Here is a 22,894-nt window from a genome sequence, read left to right as displayed (position 1 = left end):
GTTGTTTGTATACTGATTTGTTACTTATCTGCCCCTCACTTTAAGCTTAGATGATCATTTTAAGTAAAAAAATTAAGAAGTGTACAGAGCATCTTGTAGGGCATGTTTGTCAGTATACCCGTGAGTTCATTTGTGGGGAGAGGGAAAAATAGAGACAGCATATGTGAAATCAGAAATCATCTTGAAGAACACAGATCATTTTTACTTCCTTCAGTATAACTTCAATTCTAACTGGATATATTTGCATAAATTGGCTCAGTTCTTAAGACTGAGATAGTTTCTAGATTTTTATAAGTAAGTTTCATCTGTTGAAGATTGAAAGTTGAGATAATGACCATGCAGATTCATTTGATATTGATAATTTATTTAAAAATTACATTTTAAACGATTTCAGATCATCTAGGGTTGGTAAAAAATTATTTCTCATAATTCTTAAAAAAAGTATTAAAAATTTCAATTTGGCCAAATTAAAAATAAGTCAAAATCCCTGTTAATAAGTATCAATACAAACATAGGAATTCTAAGTTAAATATTGTCAACACTATTTTAGATTGAGAGCAAATGAAAAACATTCCATAACAGAACTTATCATCCCCAAATTGTGATCAATAGTTGGTATTAGGCCATTTGTTAATATAACTATGTGAGTGCTCAAATACAATAATTAGCATTTTCATTTCTTTTGTTTCACAGCAGGGCCCAAAGTAACATTTATCCTTGAAAGAGACAGACCAGCTGAAAAATAGCAATGTAAATATATATTTTATTACTGTGAGAATGAATTTAAATAATAGAATGCATTGTGATGTTGAAATGCTGAAAGCATTTCCATTTAAGTAATAAAGAATGACCTGTGTCATTATCATACATGGCTAATAAAGCTATGGATGAAGTAAACATAAAAATTCACAAAATAAAAGCTATGAATAAAAACTATGAATACTGGCCAGAAAGAAACAAATATATAATTTGTAAAAACCTTATGCAAACAGAAAGAGGATCTAGGGACAGAAGGAGGTAAAGAAAAGAAGGAAGGGGAAGGGGAAAAGGAGGAAAATATGATATATAATATTCTGAACAACAAATGTATTCACTAGATATCATAAACATACACTAATAACACAATAAAGGAAAAGATCTAAAGAAAAATTCTCTAGATCAATGGGTGTTCAATAAAGGTGCTAAATGCCAGTTTTGCACAGTTAAGCATCAAGGGAGGTTGTCATTTCCTTTTCTTCATAGCAGCTGCAGCAATAATCAGTTGTAAACTATGGAGAAAAAAAAATTCAATCAAATAGGGAAAAAACACAATATATTTAGTAATATCTTACTCTGAAACTTGAAGTTATTCAAAGAAAAATACAACTTTCTTTAAAAATAAAAAGAAAATGTAACAAAAAATTCTTAAAGCACAGTTTTCTATAATTCAATGTACACATTTATACCCCATTAAAAGCTTATTTCAGTTGTCAGAAGACTTTCAACACCAGTTTTAATTTCATTAGAAAATCTAACGATGTTATTAAAAGTTATGCCAATGAATTTTCATGTTTTAAATCTATTCAATTAACAAGTTTTTAAAAAGGTTTTCTACCTGTTAGTAATTATTAGATTTGCATATAATTTGGCATAATGTTCTTACAAAATTTAAGGAAAGTTACAAAAGCATTTAGATATGAATCTAGTAAGTTAATTTTATGGAATACTTTGGAAAAAAAGTAAACTTATTCCTGGATAGAAATAAAAACATAAATATATTCATCATCACTTGGGTATAGGAAATAAAAATTGAAAACAACATCTGAAAGCAGGATAAAAGTGAAATGATATTACTCTGTATGTCTGATATATATTACAAATTAGAAAATTATATTTAGGCACAGTCTTATTGCCAATAATAAGAATTTGGAAAAAAATAAGGAAAAATGCATCGAATTGTGAATATAAAGTAACTCAACTACATTGAAGTAAGTGGACTTTTTCCCAAGAAAGATTTTCAGAAAAGAGTAACCAAACAGTTTTTAACAAATAAGTTTTCAAAAGTTTAAAAATGATTATTTCTTCATTAAAACTTCCTTTAATGAGCTTAATATTTCCACTTTATATCTAAAATTATTGAGCATGACTTTCATGGTAAAATAAGAGAATAAGATTCTTAAAAATGTATTATGCATTAATTCAGTGAAAGTATAACAGTGACTTTACTCTAGTTTTTGTGAAAAGTTATCAATTTAATAGTTTTGTATAAATACTCCTGGTTACAAATTGGTCTTTTAAACGATATTCAGAGAGACAACAATGCCTTCTTTTCCTTGGAAAACTAGAGAGAATATGAATATACGACTGTCACGGTTAAACTATGAATGGAACTAAATTTTGCAGTTAGAGATTTCTTTTTGAAAGAGATGCAGTCCTGCAAATGGTAGGGACTCATGCATCTCGCTTCAGTATAGTAGCAGCAGCTTGTCAGTGGAGGCCCTGGTATTTAGGTAGCCTCATTACAACACGGAAGATGTGACGCAGCAAAACTGACTTTTGATGAGGTGTCCAAAAAAAGCTGCAATATGGCACTTCAAATTTTTGCATTTTGTGTGTGCCTCAGAACCAACTATTCTCTTACGCTGAGTGTTTTTGACGAACAATTTTTCATTTGAAGGTTTTTCAGCTCATCACTACTGGACTAATTATTTCTCATACAACTGCTACAGCATAGTTGAAGGCAAATAAGTGATGGCCTGGAGATTCTTAAGAAATAGCAAACATAACTCTCAGTAACAAATAAACAGCACACCATCACTGCTCTTTATTCTTATCCAGTCTTTCAGTATAGAGTCTGAACAAGGAGAATCCAAATTACAGTCTTAGATATGTTTACCTGAGAGGCTGTTTTAATTCCCAGGAAAAAGATAGAAATACCGTGTCATGGATACTCTTTCAATTGTAGGCATCTGTGTGAGTACAGTTGGGGTCTCAAAGGAACGTTGAACCTGAAATAGTAAAACAAAGCCTTTAGGATTTTTCTTTTTACAAAAGGGAATCCAGACTTCACTCTCCATGGTAGAAAATACCGCAGCATGTTTTAAAACTGTTGACAGGTAGTATAAAGATAATTTAAACTTTACTTGGATATAGTACAGACACAAATTAACTAGAAACCTTAAAATGAATTTTCTGGGTGAGCAAAGCTATCAGAATCAGATGTTTTAGAAAAGCCAAACTGGTTCTATGTGTAATTATTGAACATTTCCTGTTCAAATAAATCTGGAATAAAGGATGTAGCAAAAGAATGACAAATTAGTAGTTTTAAAAATGATTTGCAAATTGGTCTTTAAGGTTTTTAAGGTTGGAAAGAAATAAAATCCCTACCATCCTAAAAATTTCCTCCAAATGGTGACTCCAGCAATATTCTTTGATGAAGTAGATGAGTTGAGAAATGAAGAGAGAGCCAGTTGTCTCTAATATCCATGAAACATTATCTGAAATAAATGCAAGAAAATGTTGGGTAATGTAGATTTTGTAGAATTTTGGGTAGTTATTTAAGAGAAAGGCTTGGGGCAAAGGGTAATTTCATACCTTGGAAAAGAGAAAGGCTAAACAGGGTAAAACTGACCTCAGGTTTCCATAATACATAAAACAATCATGGACCCTGAAATATAAATTCTCTCAGCTTTATTTATAGCCAAGGCTGAAGTTACACCTAGTAGGGTAGCGTATATTAGGAGACCCCACTGAGTCCTATCAGCACCAACTGTGTAATAGAGAAAAAACAAATCAAAGTCTTTGTTCCTAGATTCTTGGGTTCCTCTTCATCAGGACTTTTTTCTATTGCATCAAAATCTTTTGAAAGATTTTTTTTTCTCCATACCATTCTAAGGTATTTAAGTTCTATTATTGCTGAAAATAAAAGATAGTATTTCCTTAATCACAATTTACCTACATATAGTTTCCCATTTCTCCTTCCTTTTATACTTGTTTTTCAAACATATCTATTGTTCCTGTGTTTCCTTCTGCTCTATTCATTTCTGTCTGACTTCTTCCTCCTGCTCCACATACCAGATTTACAAAACAAGCTTCTTCCAAGTCTTCTTGTGACTTTCAACTCATTAAATCTCATGGTTATTTACAAGATCTCTGCTTCAACTGATATTCACATCAGAATCTGCTGGCAATGTCCAAAGGTGTCTTTATTGCTATTTCTAAAAATACATACTCCTCGTTCTGTGTCTTACTCTCTGACTCTACTTGATGAGTTCAACTTGCCAACTAATCATTCCATCTCTGATTTTTAACTCTGCAATTCTTCAAGTCTCAGTTGAGGGTTTCATCTTACACTCAATTCTTATATTTCATCCATCCTTAGTTTACTGAATGCAATCCTTAGGTTATTATCTCTCAAAATTCTATCTTTAATGCATATCTCTTTTCTAAAACATAGAACTACACAACACTCTATTCTTTATTTAACCTTCATGTATGCGACAGCCATGTCAAAGCTTTTCTTGCAAGATTCCTGTTTAAATGTTTATTTAAACACAATCATCTACTTGCAAACTGAGTCATCTGTATTATTCCTATTTACCGCCATATCCACTAACCCAACATTATCAATGTTACATATTAATTTACCTCATTCTAACAATTTGTTTTTAACAATTTACCTCATTCTAGAACTATCATTATCACCTCTGACTGCCAATGTTGCAATAGAATTTAACCTGTTTTCCATGTATATGCTTGCTGCCCTGAAATTCATTTTGACAGATTTCCTTAGAGATTTCATTTTTAAAATAAAAATGATCTGTTTGTCATTGCTTAAATCCCAGCAAAATTTTCTGTTACTATTAGTAAAACGGCCATTTAACACACTATTACCTGGTTCTGACCTCCTTCTCTGATGTCCCTGCTGTTTCTGTTTCTTGAATCTGGACACTGACCACACTAGACTTCTCATCTATGGCCTTTTACTTCTCAGGTCCTCCATTCAAACTATTTTTTCTGCCCAGTCCTTTTATCATTAATGTGGCTGGATTTTTATCTTTTAGAAGCAGAAATGTTTCTTAAAAGCACTAATCACAGTTGCCAGTTACTGTTTATTTCTGTTTTGATGTATCTGTTTCTTTCTCAATTAATTTCTGTCTCTCTAGCCCCATTATAAACTCCATGAGTATGAGTAATCCTATCTATTTTAATTGTGTAGAATGTTTTCTGCATTTGCCTTATTCCCACCACATGATTATACATACAGAAAAGAAATGCAAGGATTTTTGCATGCCATTTATTTTTCTGATGAAATTAAATAATTTTTTGAGTATGTATAAGGCTTTATATGATTTTTCAACTTAGTTTACTACCTAAAGTCATAGAATCTTTCTTTAAATAAAATCTAATTAAAAGTACAATATATAAATCAAATAGAACTTATACAGTTCTGAGTATTATTATTGACATGGTCAAGTGGGCACTTTTTGCATGACCTTTCCCTATTTCTCATGTTAGCCTGCCTGAGGCTAACAATTCATAATACTCCCAAGTGGCCTGGCATAGCAACATGGGCATCACAATGAGCTTTTCTGAAGCATGAGTCTCATTACCCACTCCAGACACACTGAATCAGAAACCAACGTTCAAGGACATACTATGTGGGAGGACTAAAGCGTACAGTCAAACATCAGAGCAACTTAGAACCTTTGAATTGTGTCCATTTGGTTTTTATTGCCTTCTCTGAATTGTTCGTAGAATAATATTGTGAACATTGTTAAAAGTATTTTTCTTCTAGGTAAACCAAGGACAACAAAGATAATTCTCTGTTTCTAAGTGCTACTTCTATCTTCTACTGTGACATTCCTGCCAAAGGATTGGCTTCCATTCATTGGGTTTATTAACCTTAACACAGGTACTCTAATATTAATTAATCTCCTCAGAAAAGATTCAAACAACAGGCCAATAGGCACTTGAGTATGAGGAGCAGCCCTGATAGTTTCACTGCCTTGGTTGTGTAACTGGTAAACAGGTGAGCCAAATCAATTGAAAATGATACATTTCAGTACCATTCCTGTATTTGAATAACAAATCAAAACAAAACATACTTTAGTTTTATTTGAAACTTTTGAATCTGGAGGCTTACTGTGGTCAGTCCTGCATGCACTGAAACTTTCCTTCCAAATCAGGTTTTATGGCTGTCATTATTTTAATTTTCTCCTCTAAATAGAATATCCAATTAAGCAGAGAACAAATGTTGAGTAATAAGATGTGATTATAGTCAAGCGTGTCATACAGAAAGCAGCAGGAGGTTCAGAGCATCTCCCCTCTGAAACCGCTTACGTGGAGTGGAAGATTTAAAAGCAATGAAATCCTTTTCAATGTGGCTCCTTGTGATTGCATCTCTCCGTCCGTAACATCCGTGATACTGCAAAGAATAAGCATGTGTGTCTGCCATGGCTTCTCCTCGGTCAGTGGTCACCCAGAAAATGCCATCACCCCCTGAGGAAGACATCACATCTGGTGAAATATGAAATATTATATTTGTTTTATCATTATACCTTAATTTAGTACATTTTATCATGGTATTTTTTAAAAGAAATATATCTTACTACTAGAAAAAGTACTTCTCTGAATTGGAAAAATCCCAGTTCCAAATGACTGAGATATTTCTCATTATTTAGGCAATAGATTATTTCATAATCTTTCTGAGCTGTATATAAACAGCTTATTGATTTGCTGCTTTCTTCACCAACCCCTGGGAAAATGAAATGTAGAAACCAGTCTTAGAGAACTGTAGTACTGCCATTTCCTGGGGTCCTAACTCAAACTCACTGCCTCTGCAGGCCTGCATGATGATGATCTTGGGTTTGTCTCTCAGATTCTTGCAATTATGGTTGTTGAAAATTGTAAATATGGTGTCATCATGAAGAACATCAGGCTTATCATCACAATGCTTTGTCCCACAAATTCCATCCAGGATGCCATGTGACATAAACACCAGGAATGTGCTGTCTGATGTTCGGTGGTCTTGGTGGTCAGCAAACTGCCTTAGCTCTGTTTCCATTTCCTGGGGAGATTCAGAGTCACCATATAAAACTTTCCATGTATAGTTTATATGCACAGAGGACACAGAGGTTCACAAAAATGAAAAAGGACCAAAGATTCAAGTGATTTTGACTGATTGAAATCATAAGGACAACAGTACTCTGGCATAAATCCAGACAATTTGGGGGTAAAGAATATAAAGTTGGTAGGATTTTTTATAGCATCTAGTCCTCGTTTGTTTTTCTGAACAAACTGGGAGATAGAATATAATTAAGGCCAAGAGAGATGACTAGTACCCCATATGATCAATTTGTTTTCATCTGTATTCCAATGGGACTCCTGTTGGTTTTCATTAAAAATAGGATACACCAACAGACAGAGACTTTTCCAACGACAACAATTGAGAGTACCACATGTTTCCATCTTGGAGTAGCTGAGAGTTAACTACAGGGATTTCTGTAGACTTTCATTAAATATTTGAAAGACAGAGACTTTATAGACATAAAAGCACCAATTTTTTTTCATCACAGAATAGCTGAAAAATGATTTATCTAAATCCCCTCAGTGTCTGGTGACAGAACCAGAATCACAGCTATTTTACATATCTTTCCAGGAAGGCACCTGGATTTGACATTATTATAATGTACAGGTTCACTTAGTGAATGTCAGCTATCAAGGCCCAGACATAGTGTCTTACCTAGACAATCAACTAATAGATACTTCCCATATTGAGATTTCTGTAAACCCCATTTTTGTGGAAATATTGCTCTACAGAAATTCTCTAAATATCTGCTATGAAACTGTACACTGGAGCAGACTGAGGACGAACAAATTCTATTCTAAAGCAAATATAATTTCTGTACTGTGATATTTTTTGTTCCTGCTGCTGTCCAGGAAAAGTTTGAGATTTTTTGAATAATGAAAGAAGGTTAATCAATTTTCTACAACTGTTACCTGAGCGGTTAGATTCTGTTTTACAACCACTGAGTACCCAAGCTCTTTAAGCAAGTCTTGCATCCTCAACAGGTCCACCTCAGCACCAGGCCGACTGGAAAGAGAGTCGAATTTTTTGTTGCAGATGATGAGGGCCAGTCGTGTTCGTCCTTCTTTCTCCATGATTGGATATATCTGTAATTGGAAGATTGAGACTGAGTTCACCCACCAAAGTCCTGCCAGCAAAGACCAAGCAAAACAAGCCATTATAATTATAAAGTTGGCGACAGAAAACTTGACAGTTAACTCCCAGAAGAAATACAAAGTGAGAACACATGCTAGTTCTGAGTATTATTCCTCGTAAGAACTTGGTTTGGGTTAGGTGATAGAGAACTGGGTCCCAGAATGAGATGAAAGAAACGGGGAATCTAATGTGAAGACCACTTTACTAAATGTAACTAATGCCTTTTGTCTTGATTTAAAGACATTTTCTAAAGAATTAAAACACTGATTGTCTCCCCAGTATCTTTCTTAAATGCACAGTGTTCTGCCTCCCTGTTCAAAGCATATCACCTCATTTGCCTTTTCTGTCTTCAGCTTATGGAAGCGATCAAAAGGGCAACACTTCAGTATATCCCCAAATTGGGCACCATGGATTTCCTGAGGATCTAAAGGAGAAACAGGAAACAAAGATAACAATTCATCAAGTAATAACATACAATGACTTAATATAAGGCGCATCTATTAAAATTGATCAGGATTGTTTACTATAATTCCACTTAAAAGGACAAGAAAATAAGAAAATCGTTACTTGTTTAACTAAAACAATGGTCTCAAGAACTTTCTTCAATTTTTTTTTCCATTTTATTATTAACCCTGATAAATGTTCATGTTTATCTAATGGCTACAGCAATGACTAACCTTTCAAATTCAACACATTTGGGTGCATGCTGAATCTAAAATTTGTAAAGAAGGCTAATGTTCACTTAGCTTATTCAAATCACTATTCAAACATTTGAACTCTGTTTTCTTATTAACACTCTGACTTCCGTTTACAATGTTCCCTGACAGGTACCTGCACTATTGTATGCCATTCTTGACAATTCTGTTTGCCATAAATGTACACATTTATACACTAACCACCGTGGGACCATTCAGAAAATATATAACACTTTTCCAATGCCTGATCAATAGCACCTTCATGACTCACTGTCTTTTTTCTGTTTCTATTCTTAAATGTGAATGTCCCATGGAAACAGTAATTTTCATTGTATTTCAGTTGTGATCAGTGTACTACAAAGTAATTAAAAGAGAAAGATGTCTTTCCTTTCTGTTTTCCAAGTATCTATAATGATTTTTTGGGAGAGATTGAAAGTTTGTAATTAACTCTTCATTAGTTAATAGGTGTCTTCAGATACTAGAAAATGTCTTTGTTTTTATTTGTTTTTCTATAGAGTACCACGCCCTCTGCTTCTTTTAATATTTTTGCATACAAAGATATGATACAAGATATTATGTCTTAGTAATCATAAATGTATCAATTTACCTGCAAATCTACCCACTTATTTTAAATTTTTCTGTAAAGATTTGTCTTTCCCTCTATCAAAGGTCAACTGCTGTCTTATGTTCAAATTCTACTCTCCCTAATCCGTAAGGATTCTATTTAAATATTTATTCAGGTCCTATTTTTTGTTTGTCTTTTTGAGATAGGTTCATAATGTGAAGCTCAGGCTGTCCTTGGGCTCAGTTTGTAGCCCAGGCTTGTCTTGAACATGCAGTGATTCTCTGGCTTCAGCCTCACAAGTACTGGGATTATAGAAGGACACCTGGCATTCAGTTCCTCTTCTATATCATCAGATTTGCACTGTCACTATTGTGTTATCCTGATTGGCATATCAGTATGATTTAGTATCAATCATCTTATTAATAATCCTTCTCTTGGTCATGGTGCTTGTAGATCCATTTTCACAGTTCTTTGCTTTACACCAGGAAAATGCCATAACAACATTGCCTATTTTCTCAATTTTTAAAATTATTTTTACCCTTTTGTAAAATACAATCTGGTTGTTATCCTCCTCGATTACATGAAATACTTCTTATGAAAGCTAACACACTCACCATTGTTGCTTATAAACCATTTTACACAGGAAAACATATCCTCTTTCTTAAAGTGTTCTTTAGGCTTCTGTAACATGTGTTTTCCAAACATTCTTCCTAAATCTGTTTTGTTTTCTTCTTACTATAACTCCAAAATTTGTTTGGCATACTTTGGGTTTTCAAATATTATCTACCAGTTTTTCCCCCTGAATTGGTATCTTCCATGCTTATAATTAAAAATATCTCTGCTAACCTCTAATTCCAACATTTATTCCTCTTTGTAATTTCTCCTAGAACTCTACAGGTGAACATCCACCTGCCATTTCATTCTCTTGGAGATAGCACATGTTTAACTACACAGGTACAAAGGAAGATACTTGATATTTGTCTCCTCTAAAAATCTGTCTTTTCCACACACAAGTTTTGCCTAACTGTAGATTGTAAGAATCAGTGGGAAAACCCAACAAGAATTGGTTATTTCCTCTCTGATTCTCTATTCAAACTACTAGTAACTTAAATGCTTACCATGACCTCAGCCTAAATACTGTTATCTTTTAAAATTTATTTTAACCCAAGGGAACAAAAGTTATGCATGTTTATTGGATAACATGTGATGTTTGACATAGGTGTACATTGTGTAATGCTTAAATCTAGATAAAACAGAACCTTCTAAGATTTTCTGTTGAAAATAACAGCCAAATTTATTTCCACTTAAAGCAGCCTATGTAGAATATCTCATGTGTATTTCACAGCTCCACCAGTTAAATGTCCCCTACGTTCCTGTTTTACACCTAGATTGACCTTTATTTTAATCTGTCACAGATGAGCCCATTTCTCTCTCAGGACCCTTCCCCATCCCTTTGCACAGCCTCATCACTCAGGTATGGATTGACAACTGTTCACTTGCCCCACTCTCCTTCCCCTGGCCTTCCTCACACTCTGCCCTCAAACACACTCTCTCACCCTCTGACCTATCTTATCCTTTTCTCTCTTGTTTATACTCTGAAAATAAGCTATTGTTATTTACATATTTGTATCTACCTTAAAAATTAGTAACAACATTAGTAAGATCCTAAATTGTGATACCGCAGGGGAAAACCTAGTGCTGAGACTAGCAATTTGGCTTTTCAAGTACTGTGTACTGAATACGTACAGCCAGAAAAAATTCCATGCTTCCTTACTTTGTAAATTTGTTCAGTTCTTCTGAAATAATGGTATTCGGGAAATAATAATAACATGACCTGTTCTTGATGCTAGAATTCTTTATTATAGCCCAATGATTAAGCAGTTGATGTGATTACTGTATGTGTTGCTCACTATGACGTTGTAAATGTCTGTGAAAATTATACCTTATTCTATTTGTTGCAGTTGACTGTTTCTCGTATCCTCATTTTTAAAAACAGATTATTAATCTCATTAAAATCTGAGTCTATTGTAACTAATCTACACTATATCGAATGTTCTGGTAGATAAAACCAGAGCTGTGGCTAATGGTTTGGTGTACATAGCTTTCTTGATTGCTACTCAAGTTCTTGGTGGAGTTTGCATGACTGCATAAAGGTTTTTAAAATCTGTATAGCTCAAATATGTTGCTATGTGTCCTGGGAGAGTCACTAGCTTTAAAACTGATCGCGCGGCTATCACACGAACACTTTTCTCCATTTCTTTACCCTCAGTATTTTTCCTTCTGTATTCTGAGAATTGAAGAGCAGAGAAGTAAGTGGTAGTCATAAATTTAAGGGACGTTCTTTGATAGAGAATCGAGAGAAACCTAGGTTGTCTGCACCTCAAATCAAATGGTCTTTTCACCATCATGAAGAGCACTGTACATCTTCCTCAGACTAAGCAATGCCCAAGAGTCCCTTGAAGCATAGAGTTTCCTGGTGATTACCTGCTGGAAAGGCAGCCAATGCCTCTGCTGATGCAGAAATTTCTTCAAGTCTGCTTTCTTTGCTTTCCTCTTCAGATGCTGAGATAGAAATGAACAACATAGTCAGTGCTACACAGCACACTGAAAGTCACTTCCAATTATGAAAATTCATCAAAAGCAAAGGTTTTTTATTGTTGTTGTTGTTTTTTACTGAGAGGATTTTTCTTGAGGATTAAGGTTTGAAAAATTTCACTTGTGATCTGGGATTTGGAGGCAATTATCCATCAAAGAGGAGGAGGATGTAAAAATTTATTCAGATGCATCATCATTTTCAGATGAAATTCTGAAGGAATATGAATCATATGATAGATTTTTCAGCAGAACTACGTTTGCAGAACCTATACACTTACTGCTCGGATAACTACATGAGCATGCCTAGCACAGGACTCATCTATGAAACACAAAGATTGTGTCGATTTTCCAACTTCCCTACTTTTCAGTTGTTGCTGACCTCTGTGGCCAGTGAAAAATGAAGTCGTTTCTATAAAAAAAGGCTGCAGTCAATAAATTTCTGTTTATATAACAGAAAAAATAATAAGTCTTTAGTCAACATTGGCTGGTGATAGAATTTACTATTTCCTACGAGAGATGTATGAATCTGTAAAGGAGTTACATAATCTTTGAACAGCGACAAGCTATTGGGAGAATGTTCTAAAAATTTAGAATGTATTCATTTCTTTGTTATACTCTAGACTGGGGTCTTTGCACTGTAACCTGGAAGCCAAAGTTAATAATAAAGCTTTACTGAGCTATATCCTCACTAATGGCACATTTTTTCCATGGTCTTGAGCTACAGTGGCAGACCTGGGTCATGAAGGAGAACATATTATGCACAAAGCTTAAAAGTTACTATTTTTCTCAGAATAAAGTATGTCATCCTACATTCTATTGAGAAACATACAGTAACTGTTAAATTCTGTGCCTTCTACATAATAGAAATCTAGATTTCCGGAAGCTTCTTCCTGGGTGTATGCCACAGACAAAGGTGGTGAATTTTTCTCCACTGAAGATCCCATTTATCTCTGAATAAGTATGAAGTCTCCTTTTTATACCTGGAAAACCTTAGCTATCTCTGAACTCTAAATAGCCATTCATTCATTTACCAAGTATTTTCTGCATTCCTGTGAGGGTCAGATGCCATTCGTGATGTGTTTAGAATTTTTCACGTAAAAGATCCCCCTATTTTGGAGCTTATATTTAGAAGTGTAAGGTAATTGTATATTGAATAAACAAATTTTGTAGTATAATTGAGGGTTATGCACGTTAAAATTTTTAAAAATGTGCAACAGTATAAAAGTAATTTGGGTTCATCAGAGTAGATTGTGCTGTTAAATAGAATAAATAATAATGCAAAAATCCCTAGTGATAACAGCAGTTTATTCTATGCTTGTAAGTGACAGAATAAGAGCAGAAAGTGGGTGAGAACAGGAGAGAAAGAATGAGTTACGAGGCCTCTGACTTAAGCTACTCACTTAAGCTTATCTGTGTCTTGGAATGGGAGAAGTGGTTTGCAAACAATTTGCCTGTCTTCTGGGTTTTATCAATGATCTCCCCAACCAGGTTTCCAGCATTGTTCACGATGAGTTTCATATCTTTCTTTATTTTGCGGATTTCCTCGTTGTTTAACACACTTTTTCCGAAGTCATCAAATATTTCATCAAACAGGTTCTTGACAACAGACTTTATTTTATTGAGTGATTCTTCTTCTAATACATTGTTATCTGGGAGAATGAACATTAGATTGAAATATGACAATAGACATTTGCTTCTACATCATTGGTTCTCAAATTGAAATCTTTTTCAACATGGCACATTGTGACTGCATAATTCAGTCCGTAATGTTGGTAGTATTGCAAAGAATGAGCGTGTGTATCTGCCATGTCTTCTCCTCTGTTGTGGTCACTCAGATAATGCCCTGACTCTGGGAAGAAGACATCACATCTAGTGCAATATGTGATATTATATTACATTTACAAACACATCATGTAATTCTTTTATAATTGTACCTTAATTTAGTATGTTTCTTCACAGTATTTATTAAAATACATGAATCTTACTACTAGAAAAATTACCTCACTGATTTGGAATAATCCCAGTCCCAAATGATTGGGATACTTCTCATTACTTTAGGCTACTGATCCCTTCATAACTTTTCTGATCTGTATATAAACGGTATATTGATTTATTGTATTCTTCAACCACCCCTGGGAAAATGAAACGTAGAAACCAGACTTAGAGTACTATAGGGCCACCATTTCCTGGGGTCCTAATTGAAACTCACTGCCTCTGCAGGCCTGTGTGATGATGATCTTGGGTTGGTCTCTCAGATTCTTGAAATCATTGTTGTTTAAAATTGTAAAGATTGTGTCATCATGAAGAATAGCTGGGTCTTTATCAATGGGCTTTGTCCCACAAATTCGTTCCGGGATGCCATGTGGCATAAACACCAAGAATGTGCTGTCTGATGTTCGGTGGTCTTGGTGGTCAGCAAACTGCCTTAGCTCTGTTTCCATTTCCTGAGGAGATTCAGAGCCACCATGTAAAACTTCTCATGTATAGTTTATATGCACATAGGACACAGAGGTTCACAAAAATGAAAAAGAACCAAAGATTCAAGTGATTTTGACTGATTGAAATCATAAAGACAACAGTACTCTGGCATAAATCCAGACAATTGAAGTGTAAAGTATATAAAGTTGGTAGGATTTTTGTATTAGCATCTAGTCCAATGTTTGTTTTTCTGAATAAACTGGGAGATAGAATATAAGATAGAATATAATTAAGGCCAAGAGAGATGACTAGTACCGCATATGATCAATTTGTTTTCATCTGTATTCCAATGGGACTCCTGTTCATTTTCATTAAAAATAGGATACACAGACAGACAGAGACTTTTCCACTGACAACAATTGAGAGTACCGCATGTTTTCATCTTGGAGTAGCTGAGAGTTAACTACAGGGATTTCTGTAGACTTTCATTAAATATTGGAAAGACAGACAGAGACTTTCAATTGACAAAAAGTGAAAGCACTATTTTTTTTCATCATAGAATACCTGAAAAGTGATTTATCTAAATCCTCTCAGGGTATTGGTGACAGAACCAGAATCACAACTATTTTATGTATCTTTCTAGGAAGGCACCTGGATTTGACATTATTAAAATACACAAGTTTACTTAGTAAATATCAGATATCAAGGCCCAGATCTAGTGTCTTATCTAGACCATCAACTAAGTTGGTGACAGAAAACTTGACAGTTAAATATACCTGCCTAGAAGAAATACAAAGTGAGAACACATGCTAGGTCTGAGTATTTTTCCTTAAAAGAACTTGATTTGGGTTGAGTGGTAGAGAACTGGATTCCAGAATGAGATGAAAGAAATGGGGAATCTAATATGAAGACTACTTTACTAGGTGTAACTAATGCCTTTTGTCTTTATTTAAAGACATTTTCTACAGAATTTAAACACTGATTGTCTCCCCAGTTCCTTTCTTGAATTCACAGTGTTCTGCATCCTTAGTCAAAGCGTATCGCCTCATTTACCTTCTCTGTCTTCAGCTTATGGAAATGATCACATGGGCAAGGCTTCAGTGTATCCCCAAATTGGGCACCATGGATTTCCTGAGGATCTAAAAGGAGAAACAGGAAACAAAGAAAACAATTCATCAAGTAATAACATACAATGACTTGATATAAGGCACATCTATTAAAATTGGTCAGGAATTTTTACTACAATTCCACTTAAAAGGACAACAAAACAAAGTAAATGTTTCTTGTTTAATTAAAGCAATGATCTCAATAGCTTCCTTTCCTTCTTTTTTTTCATTTTATTACTGACCCTATAAATGTTCATATTTAACTGGTAGCCATAGCAATGACTAATTTTTCAAGTTCAACAATTTTGAGTGCATGCTGTATCTAAAATTTGTGAAGAAGTTTAGTGTTCATTTAGCTCATTCAAATTACTATTCAAATATTTGAACTGCATTTACAATATCTCTATTTTCTTATTAACACTCTTACCTCCATTTACAATGTTCCCAATAGGTAGGGTACACTATTCTATACTATTCTTGACAAGTCTGTATAACATTAAATGTATACACTCTGGACCTTGGTATACATTAACCACAGTTTGACCATTCAGAAAATATATAATCCCTTTCCCAATGACTGCTCAATAGAACTTTCATGACTTCAGTATATCTTTTTTCTATGTTTCTATTCTTAAATGTGAATGTCTCATATAAACAGTAATTTTCATTGTGATCAGTGATCAGTGTACCATACAGTAATTAAGATAGGAAGATGTCTTTACTTTCTGTGTTCCCAGTATCTATAATGATTGTTTGGGGACATTAAAAGTTTCAAACTCTTCATTAAGGAATAGATATCTTCAGATACTTGAAAATGTTTCTGGTTTATTATTTGTTTTTCTTTATGTGACCAAGCCCTCTGTGTCTTAAGTATTATATCTTGGTAATCATAAATCAATCAACTTATATACACATCTACTCACTTATTTTACTGCAAAGATTTGTCCTTCCTTCTATCAAAGGTCAACTGCTCTCCTTATGCCCAGAGTTCTGTAACTCTTCATCCATAAGGATTCTACTTCAATATTTATTCAATTTGTTTTCTATATCATCAAATTTGCATACTCTCTACTGTTATCCCAATGGACATATTAGTACAGCGTGGTATCAATCTTTTTATTAAGAATATTTCTCCTGATATTCTTTCTTCTGCATTCATTTACACAATTCTCTGCCTCGTTTCTCAGCACAATTCCATAACAACATTGCCTATCATCACAACTTTTTTTTTTTACCTTTTTGTGCAGCACAATCTGGTTGCTATCCTCCTCCTTAAGTGAAATATGTCTTACCACTCATCGTTTGTTGCTTATAAAACATTTTACATGGGAAAACATCCCCTCCCTCTTAAAGTGTTCTTTAGGCTTCTGTAATATTTTTAAAGACATTCTTCCTAAATCTGTTCAGTTTTCTCCTTACTATAACTCCAAAATTTGTTTGGCATATTTTGAGCTTTCAAAAATTATCTATCAATACTTCTCCTTGAATTGACAACTTATAATCTTATAATTTAAAATACATTCTGTATATCAATAATTCAAACATTCATTTCTCTTTCTGATTCTTCTCTGAACTCTGTAGGTGAGCATCCACCTGCCTATTCATTCTCTTGGAGATAGCACATGTTTCAACTACAATGTACAAAGTAAGACACTTGATATTTGCCTCCTCTAAAAATCTGTCTTTTCCGCACACAAGTTTTGTCTAACCTGTAGATTGTAAGGGTCAGTGGGCAAACCGAACAAGAATTGACTCTTTCCTCTCTGATTCTCTACTCAAACTCCTAGTAACTTAGATGCTTTCCATGACCTCAGCTTAAATCCTGTTACCTCTTAAAATTTATTTTAATCCATGGAAACATAAAAGTTAGGCATGTTTATTGGATAATATGTAACATTTTCACACATGTGTACATGGTGTAATGCTTAAATCTAGGTTAAAACAGAACTTTCTAAGATTTTCTATTGAAAATAACAGCTGAATTTCTTTCCACTTACAGCAGCCTATGTAGAATGTCTCATGTGTATTTCACAGCTCCACCAGTTAAATTTCCTAAGTTCCTATTTTACACCTAGATTGTCCTTTATTTTAACCTCTCACAAATGAGTCCATTCCTCTCTCAGGACCCTTCATTCCTTTTCATATAGACTTTGGTACAGCCTCCTCCTCATCACTCAGGTATAGACTGATAAGTATTCACTTGCCCCACTCTCCTTCCCCTGGGCTCCCTCACATTCTGCCCTCAAACACGCTCTCTCACCCTCTGACCTACCTTATCCTTTTTTCTCTTTTATGTACTCTGAAAATAAGCTATTTATATTTACATATTTGTATCTACCTTACCAATTAGTAACAACATTAGCAAGATCTTGAAATTTGGTACCCCAGGTAAATCTAGTGCTGAGACTAGCAATTTGGCATTTCAACTACTGTGTACAGAATACATACAGCCAGAAAAAGTTCCATGTGTCATTACTTTGTAAATTTGTTCAGTTCTTCTGAAATAATGGTATTTGGGAAATAATAATAAACATGACCTGTTCTTGATGCTAGAATTCTTTATTATAGCCCAATTATTAAGTAGTTGATGTGATTACTGTATGTGTTGCTCACTGTGAGGTTGTAAATGTCTTTGATAATAATACCTTATTCTATTTGTTGCAGTTGCTTGTTTCTCGTATCCTCATTTTTAAAAACAGATTATTAATCTCATTAAAATCTGAGTCTATTGTAACTAATCTACACTATATCTAATGTTCTGGTAGATAAAACCAGAGCTTGTGGCTAATGGCTTGGTGTAGATAGCTTTCTTTACTGTTACTCAAGTTCTTGGTGGAGTTTGCATGACTGCATAAAGGCTTTTTAAAATATGCATAGCTCAAATAATGTTGCTCTGTGTCCTGGGACAGTCATTACTGTTCAGCTTTAAAACTGATTCCGCGGCTGCCACACCAGCATATTCCTCCATGTCTTTACCGTCATTTTTTTTCTCTCTGCATCCTGAGAATTGAAGAGCGGAAAAGTAAGTGGTAGTCATGATTTCAAGGGACATTCTTCAATAGAGAATCAAGAAAAATCTAGGTTGTCTGCACCTTGATTCAGTGCTCTTTTCCCCATCATGAAGTGTTCCTGTACACCTACCTTCCTCAGCCTAACTAACCAATGCCCAAGAGTCCCTTGAAGCATAGAGTTTCCTGGTGATTACCTGCTGGAGAGACAGCCAATGCCTCTGCTGATGCAGTAATTTCTTCAATTCTGCTTTCTTTACTTTCATCTTCAGATGCTGAGATAGAAATGAACAAAATAGTATCAGTGCTATGCAGTATACTGAAAGTCACTTCCAATTATGAAAATTCATCAAAAGCAAAGGTTTCTTAGATTTTTACTGAGAGGCTATTTCTTGAGAAATAAGGTTTGAAAAATTTCACTTGTGACCTTGGATTTGGAGGCAATTACCCATCCAAGAAGAAGAGGATGTAGAATTTTTTTCAGATTCATCAATTTCAGAATGAAATTCTGATGTAATATGAATATGATAGATTTTTCAGCAGAACTTGGTTTGTAGAATCCATATACTTCCTGCTCTGATCACTACACGAGCATGCCTAGCATAGGACTCATCTATGAAACATGAAGATTGTGTCAATTTTCCAACTTCCCTAAATTTTACATGCTGCTGATCTCTGTGCCCAGTGAAAGGGAGTTAATTTCCATGAAAAAAGAGGAAGTCATCACTTTCCTGCTCAGATTACAGAAAAAAAAAATTAAAAGTCTTTAGTTAAGGTTTGCTGGTGATTGAATTCACTGTTTCCTAAAAAAGATGTATGAATCTGTTTGATAATCTTTTGAAAAGCGACAAGAATTCTTCTGGAGGAATGTTCTGAAAATTTATAATATATGTATTTTTTTTGTTATACTCTAGACTGGGGTCAGTGCACTATAACCTGGAAATCACAGTTAATAATAAAGCTTTACTGAACTATATCCTCACTATGGCACATTTTTTCCATAGTCTCTTGCCACAGTGGCAGACCTGGGTCATGAAGGAGAGCATGTTGTTCACAAAGCTTAAAAACTAGTATTTTTTTCCGAAAAAGTATGCCATGCTACATTCTATTGAGAAGCATATAGTAACTGTTAAATTCTGTGCCTTCTACCTAATAGAAATCTAGATTTCCAAAATTTACCCAGGGTGTATGCCACAGACAAAGGTGGTGGATTTTTCTCCATTGAAGATCCCATTTATCTCTGAATAACTATGAAGTCTCCTTTTTATACCTGGAAAATCTTAGCTATCTCTAAACTCTAAACAGCCATTCATTCACTTACCAAGTATCTTCTGAGTACCTGTCAGGGTCAGATGCCATTCATAATGTGTTTAGAATTTTTTCAAGATCCCCCTGTTTTGGACCTTATATTTACAAGTGTAAGGTAATTGTATATTGAATAAATAAATTTTGTAGTATAACTAAGGGTTATGAATGTTAAAATTTTTAAAAATGTGCAACAGTATAAAAGTAATTTGAGTTCATCAGAGTAGATTGTGCTATTAAGTAGAATAAATAATAATGCAAAAATTCCTAGTGATGACAGCAGTTTATTCTATGCTTGTAAGTGACAGAATAAGAGCAGAAAGTGGGTGAGAACAGCAGAGAAAGAATGAGTTACTAGGCCTCTGACTTAAGCTACTCACTTAAGCTTAGCTGTGTCTTGGAATGGGAGAAGTGGTTTGCAAACAATTTGCCTGTCTTCTGGGTTTTATCAACAATCTCCCCAACCAGGTTTCCAGCATTGTTCACGATGCGGTTCACATCTTTCTTTATTTTGTTGATTTCCTTTTTGTTTAACACTTGTTTTCTGAAGTCATCAAAAATTTCATCAAACAGGTTCTTGACAACAGACTTTACATTATCAAGGTGTTCTTCATCATATGTTTTAGCTGTGAGAATGATGGATATTAGATAGGAACACAACCTTAGACATGTGATTCTAGATGAGTTGTTCTCCAATTTTAATGTTCATTTAGTTTTATTATGTACAGGCACAAATTCTCTATGATGAATGTGATTATTAGTATATCTAAAATATACCGATAAAATCTGGTTTAAAAATTTTAAAAAGCAAAATTAAAAGGAATCATTTAGAAATTTCATAAGCTGAGCTAGGTCTCTCTACATTTCCCTAAATTCTGATTTGAAAGATAAGAATATGCCCCTTGAATTTTAAATTTAATGACTTCCCATTAGATGCCAGTCCAAGAAGCACACTTGAAGTAACAACATTTAGCTTGTTCTTGTATTTTGTTTTAAGGCTAAGTCTTGCTTTATGCTTCAGGCTGTTGCCTTGAACTCACTATGTAATGTATCCTGGCCTAAAACTCAAGGCAATCCCCTGCCTCAGCTTCCTGAGCGATGGGTTTACAGGCATATTCCAGCATCCATGGAAGAACCCTCTCCTGTTTTACCAAATGAGAAGGAAAATGAGTAACAAACCAATTTACTGGTAACTGATAGGTTCAGTTTTTTATGATCCATGATCCTTTTATTTTTGTTTTTCATATTGTAACTAATTTAGGGAAACATTATAATTGGTATGTATAACCATAATACATAAACATATACATCTATAAAATACTATTTTCTTTAGTTTCCATTCCTATGCCTGACACTCCTGTTCTCAGAGATTAGGAACATAAGCCACAGCTTTGTTTTCTTTCCACTGATAATGAAATTTGATACAGAGAGCAGAAATTAGGCAAAAATCTAAATTACTTTGTTCAGTTGCATGGTTTCTCATCCTAAGAATGGATGAGAATTTCAGGTCATGAGAGTCACAAGAAAAGCTTCACAGAAAAATTTAAGGAATTTAGGTCTGGATTTTTCACATTTACCTTTCTTTTAAAAAGCTGTAAAGTGTTAACCAAAATACTTTGTTCACAAAGTTGAGGATGTACCCTAAACTTGCATATAACTCCTTTCGTCCCCAGTCCCCAGACAAAACCAGTCCTGTTTGGTAGGTCTCCCTTCTACCTCCTTCCTCTGAGAGCCAAGAGATGTAACTGCTTCAAAACCCAGCCACAAGCAGAGAGTAAGTAAAGCTACTCACCAGCCATGGCTGTCCACAGTGTCTCTGGGCAAGAAAAGCAATGAAATTGAAAGCACTCAAAAGCTGCCTCCTTTCCCGTTAGGGAGAAGTTTGCTGATGCAACCTAACTGGGGAATTCCAGCTCTCAAATTCTCTTTCTGTTTTCTAGGATGGAATTGGGCCTCATTTCCTGGTTGATATAGCAAAGACATCAGAATGAAAATATACCCATATCTACAAACTCAAGAGCCTGTGTTCAGTTTTCAGTCTGTTTTTAGCACTGTTCATAAATTTTACTAAACCTTTATTTGTCTCAGTGCCACTTTGAGCTCTGACATAGCCAAGGGGCCTTACTTCACTGAAGCCTCCATAAACAGGTTTCGAACGCTTCCCAGGCAGAGAAAGAGTGACGGAGCACAGTGAAAAAGGCTATCCTCATACCACTGCTTGTCCGTTTATGTGTCATTTCCATGGGTCTTTTTTATTTATTAGATTCATGTGTGCAGTTTTGTTTTAAAAATGAAAGAAACCCTTTTACTTAAATTATAGATGTATGGTTGTCATTAAAATTAAATTATGGCAGAGTTTATAAAGTACAGTAGCATCACTTAATTTCTGTAATTTCACAGTATAGAGTAACCAAAATTCTATGTTTAGTTGGTATTTTCATGAATTTTTTATAGTGTTTCTTTTGTGAAACACTTAATACATTGCTGATTTAATTGATGAACCCAATTATTAACTTCCTAATATCCATGCCTTTTCTCCTTAACTCTAAACTGGCCTCGTGACTTGTTTTTGGCCAACATGATACCTAAAGGACTTTTCACAGTTTCAAGCCCTGCTTTATGAAATTTTGTACAGTTTTTCCCTCCTGGATGCCAGAAACTCTGTGCAAACAAACCTGGCCCAGTGGGCTAGAGGCTAAGAACCATCACATGGAAATATACTCTGCTGTCCCAGACAAGTCATCTTAGATCAGTCTTCAGCCTGGTGCTTTCCAAATCTGAGAAACAGCAATCTTTTTGGTAGAGATGCTTCCCTGCAAAAGCATAGGTAATCCCAGGAGAAACAAGAAAACCCATTTGGCTGAAAAACAGTGAATGCTTATAGGTGACATGTCTGCTGGTTTCCTGGGTGTCTTGATACTTACTCAGCAATACATAACTGTCAGGCACAATTATTCACAGATTTTTCCCCTTAATGCCATTAATTAAAATCATATTAT

At 34.5% G+C, this 22,894-nt stretch overlaps 1 protein-coding gene across 1 annotated transcript; it reads right to left on the bottom strand.

Annotated features, from left to right (window-relative positions):
• Positions 1-343: 343 nt before the first annotated feature.
• Positions 344-21,770, bottom strand: LOC100730203 (inactive caspase-12-like). The gene is given in 13 exon segments (XM_063256150.1): positions 344-1,268; positions 2,876-2,987; positions 3,367-3,476; positions 6,322-6,480; positions 6,814-7,048; positions 7,981-8,112; positions 8,114-8,154; positions 13,459-13,707; positions 14,268-14,502; positions 15,530-15,615; positions 18,788-18,865; positions 20,276-20,521; positions 21,688-21,770. Coding segments are annotated over 12 exon segments (1,677 nt in total). The 5' UTR covers positions 21,695-21,770; the 3' UTR covers positions 344-1,268; positions 2,876-2,888.
• Positions 21,771-22,894: the final 1,124 nt, after the last annotated feature.

The sequence above is a fragment of the Cavia porcellus genome, unplaced genomic scaffold (assembly GCF_034190915.1).
Source record: "Cavia porcellus strain 051 isolate PalLab524CR breed Dunkin Hartley unplaced genomic scaffold, mCavPor4.1 scaffold_9, whole genome shotgun sequence".
Classification (NCBI taxonomy): Eukaryota; Metazoa; Chordata; class Mammalia; order Rodentia; family Caviidae; genus Cavia; species Cavia porcellus.
The sequence above is the reverse complement of the archived record's forward strand: the minus strand, read 5'-3'. Positions and strand labels throughout refer to the sequence as shown.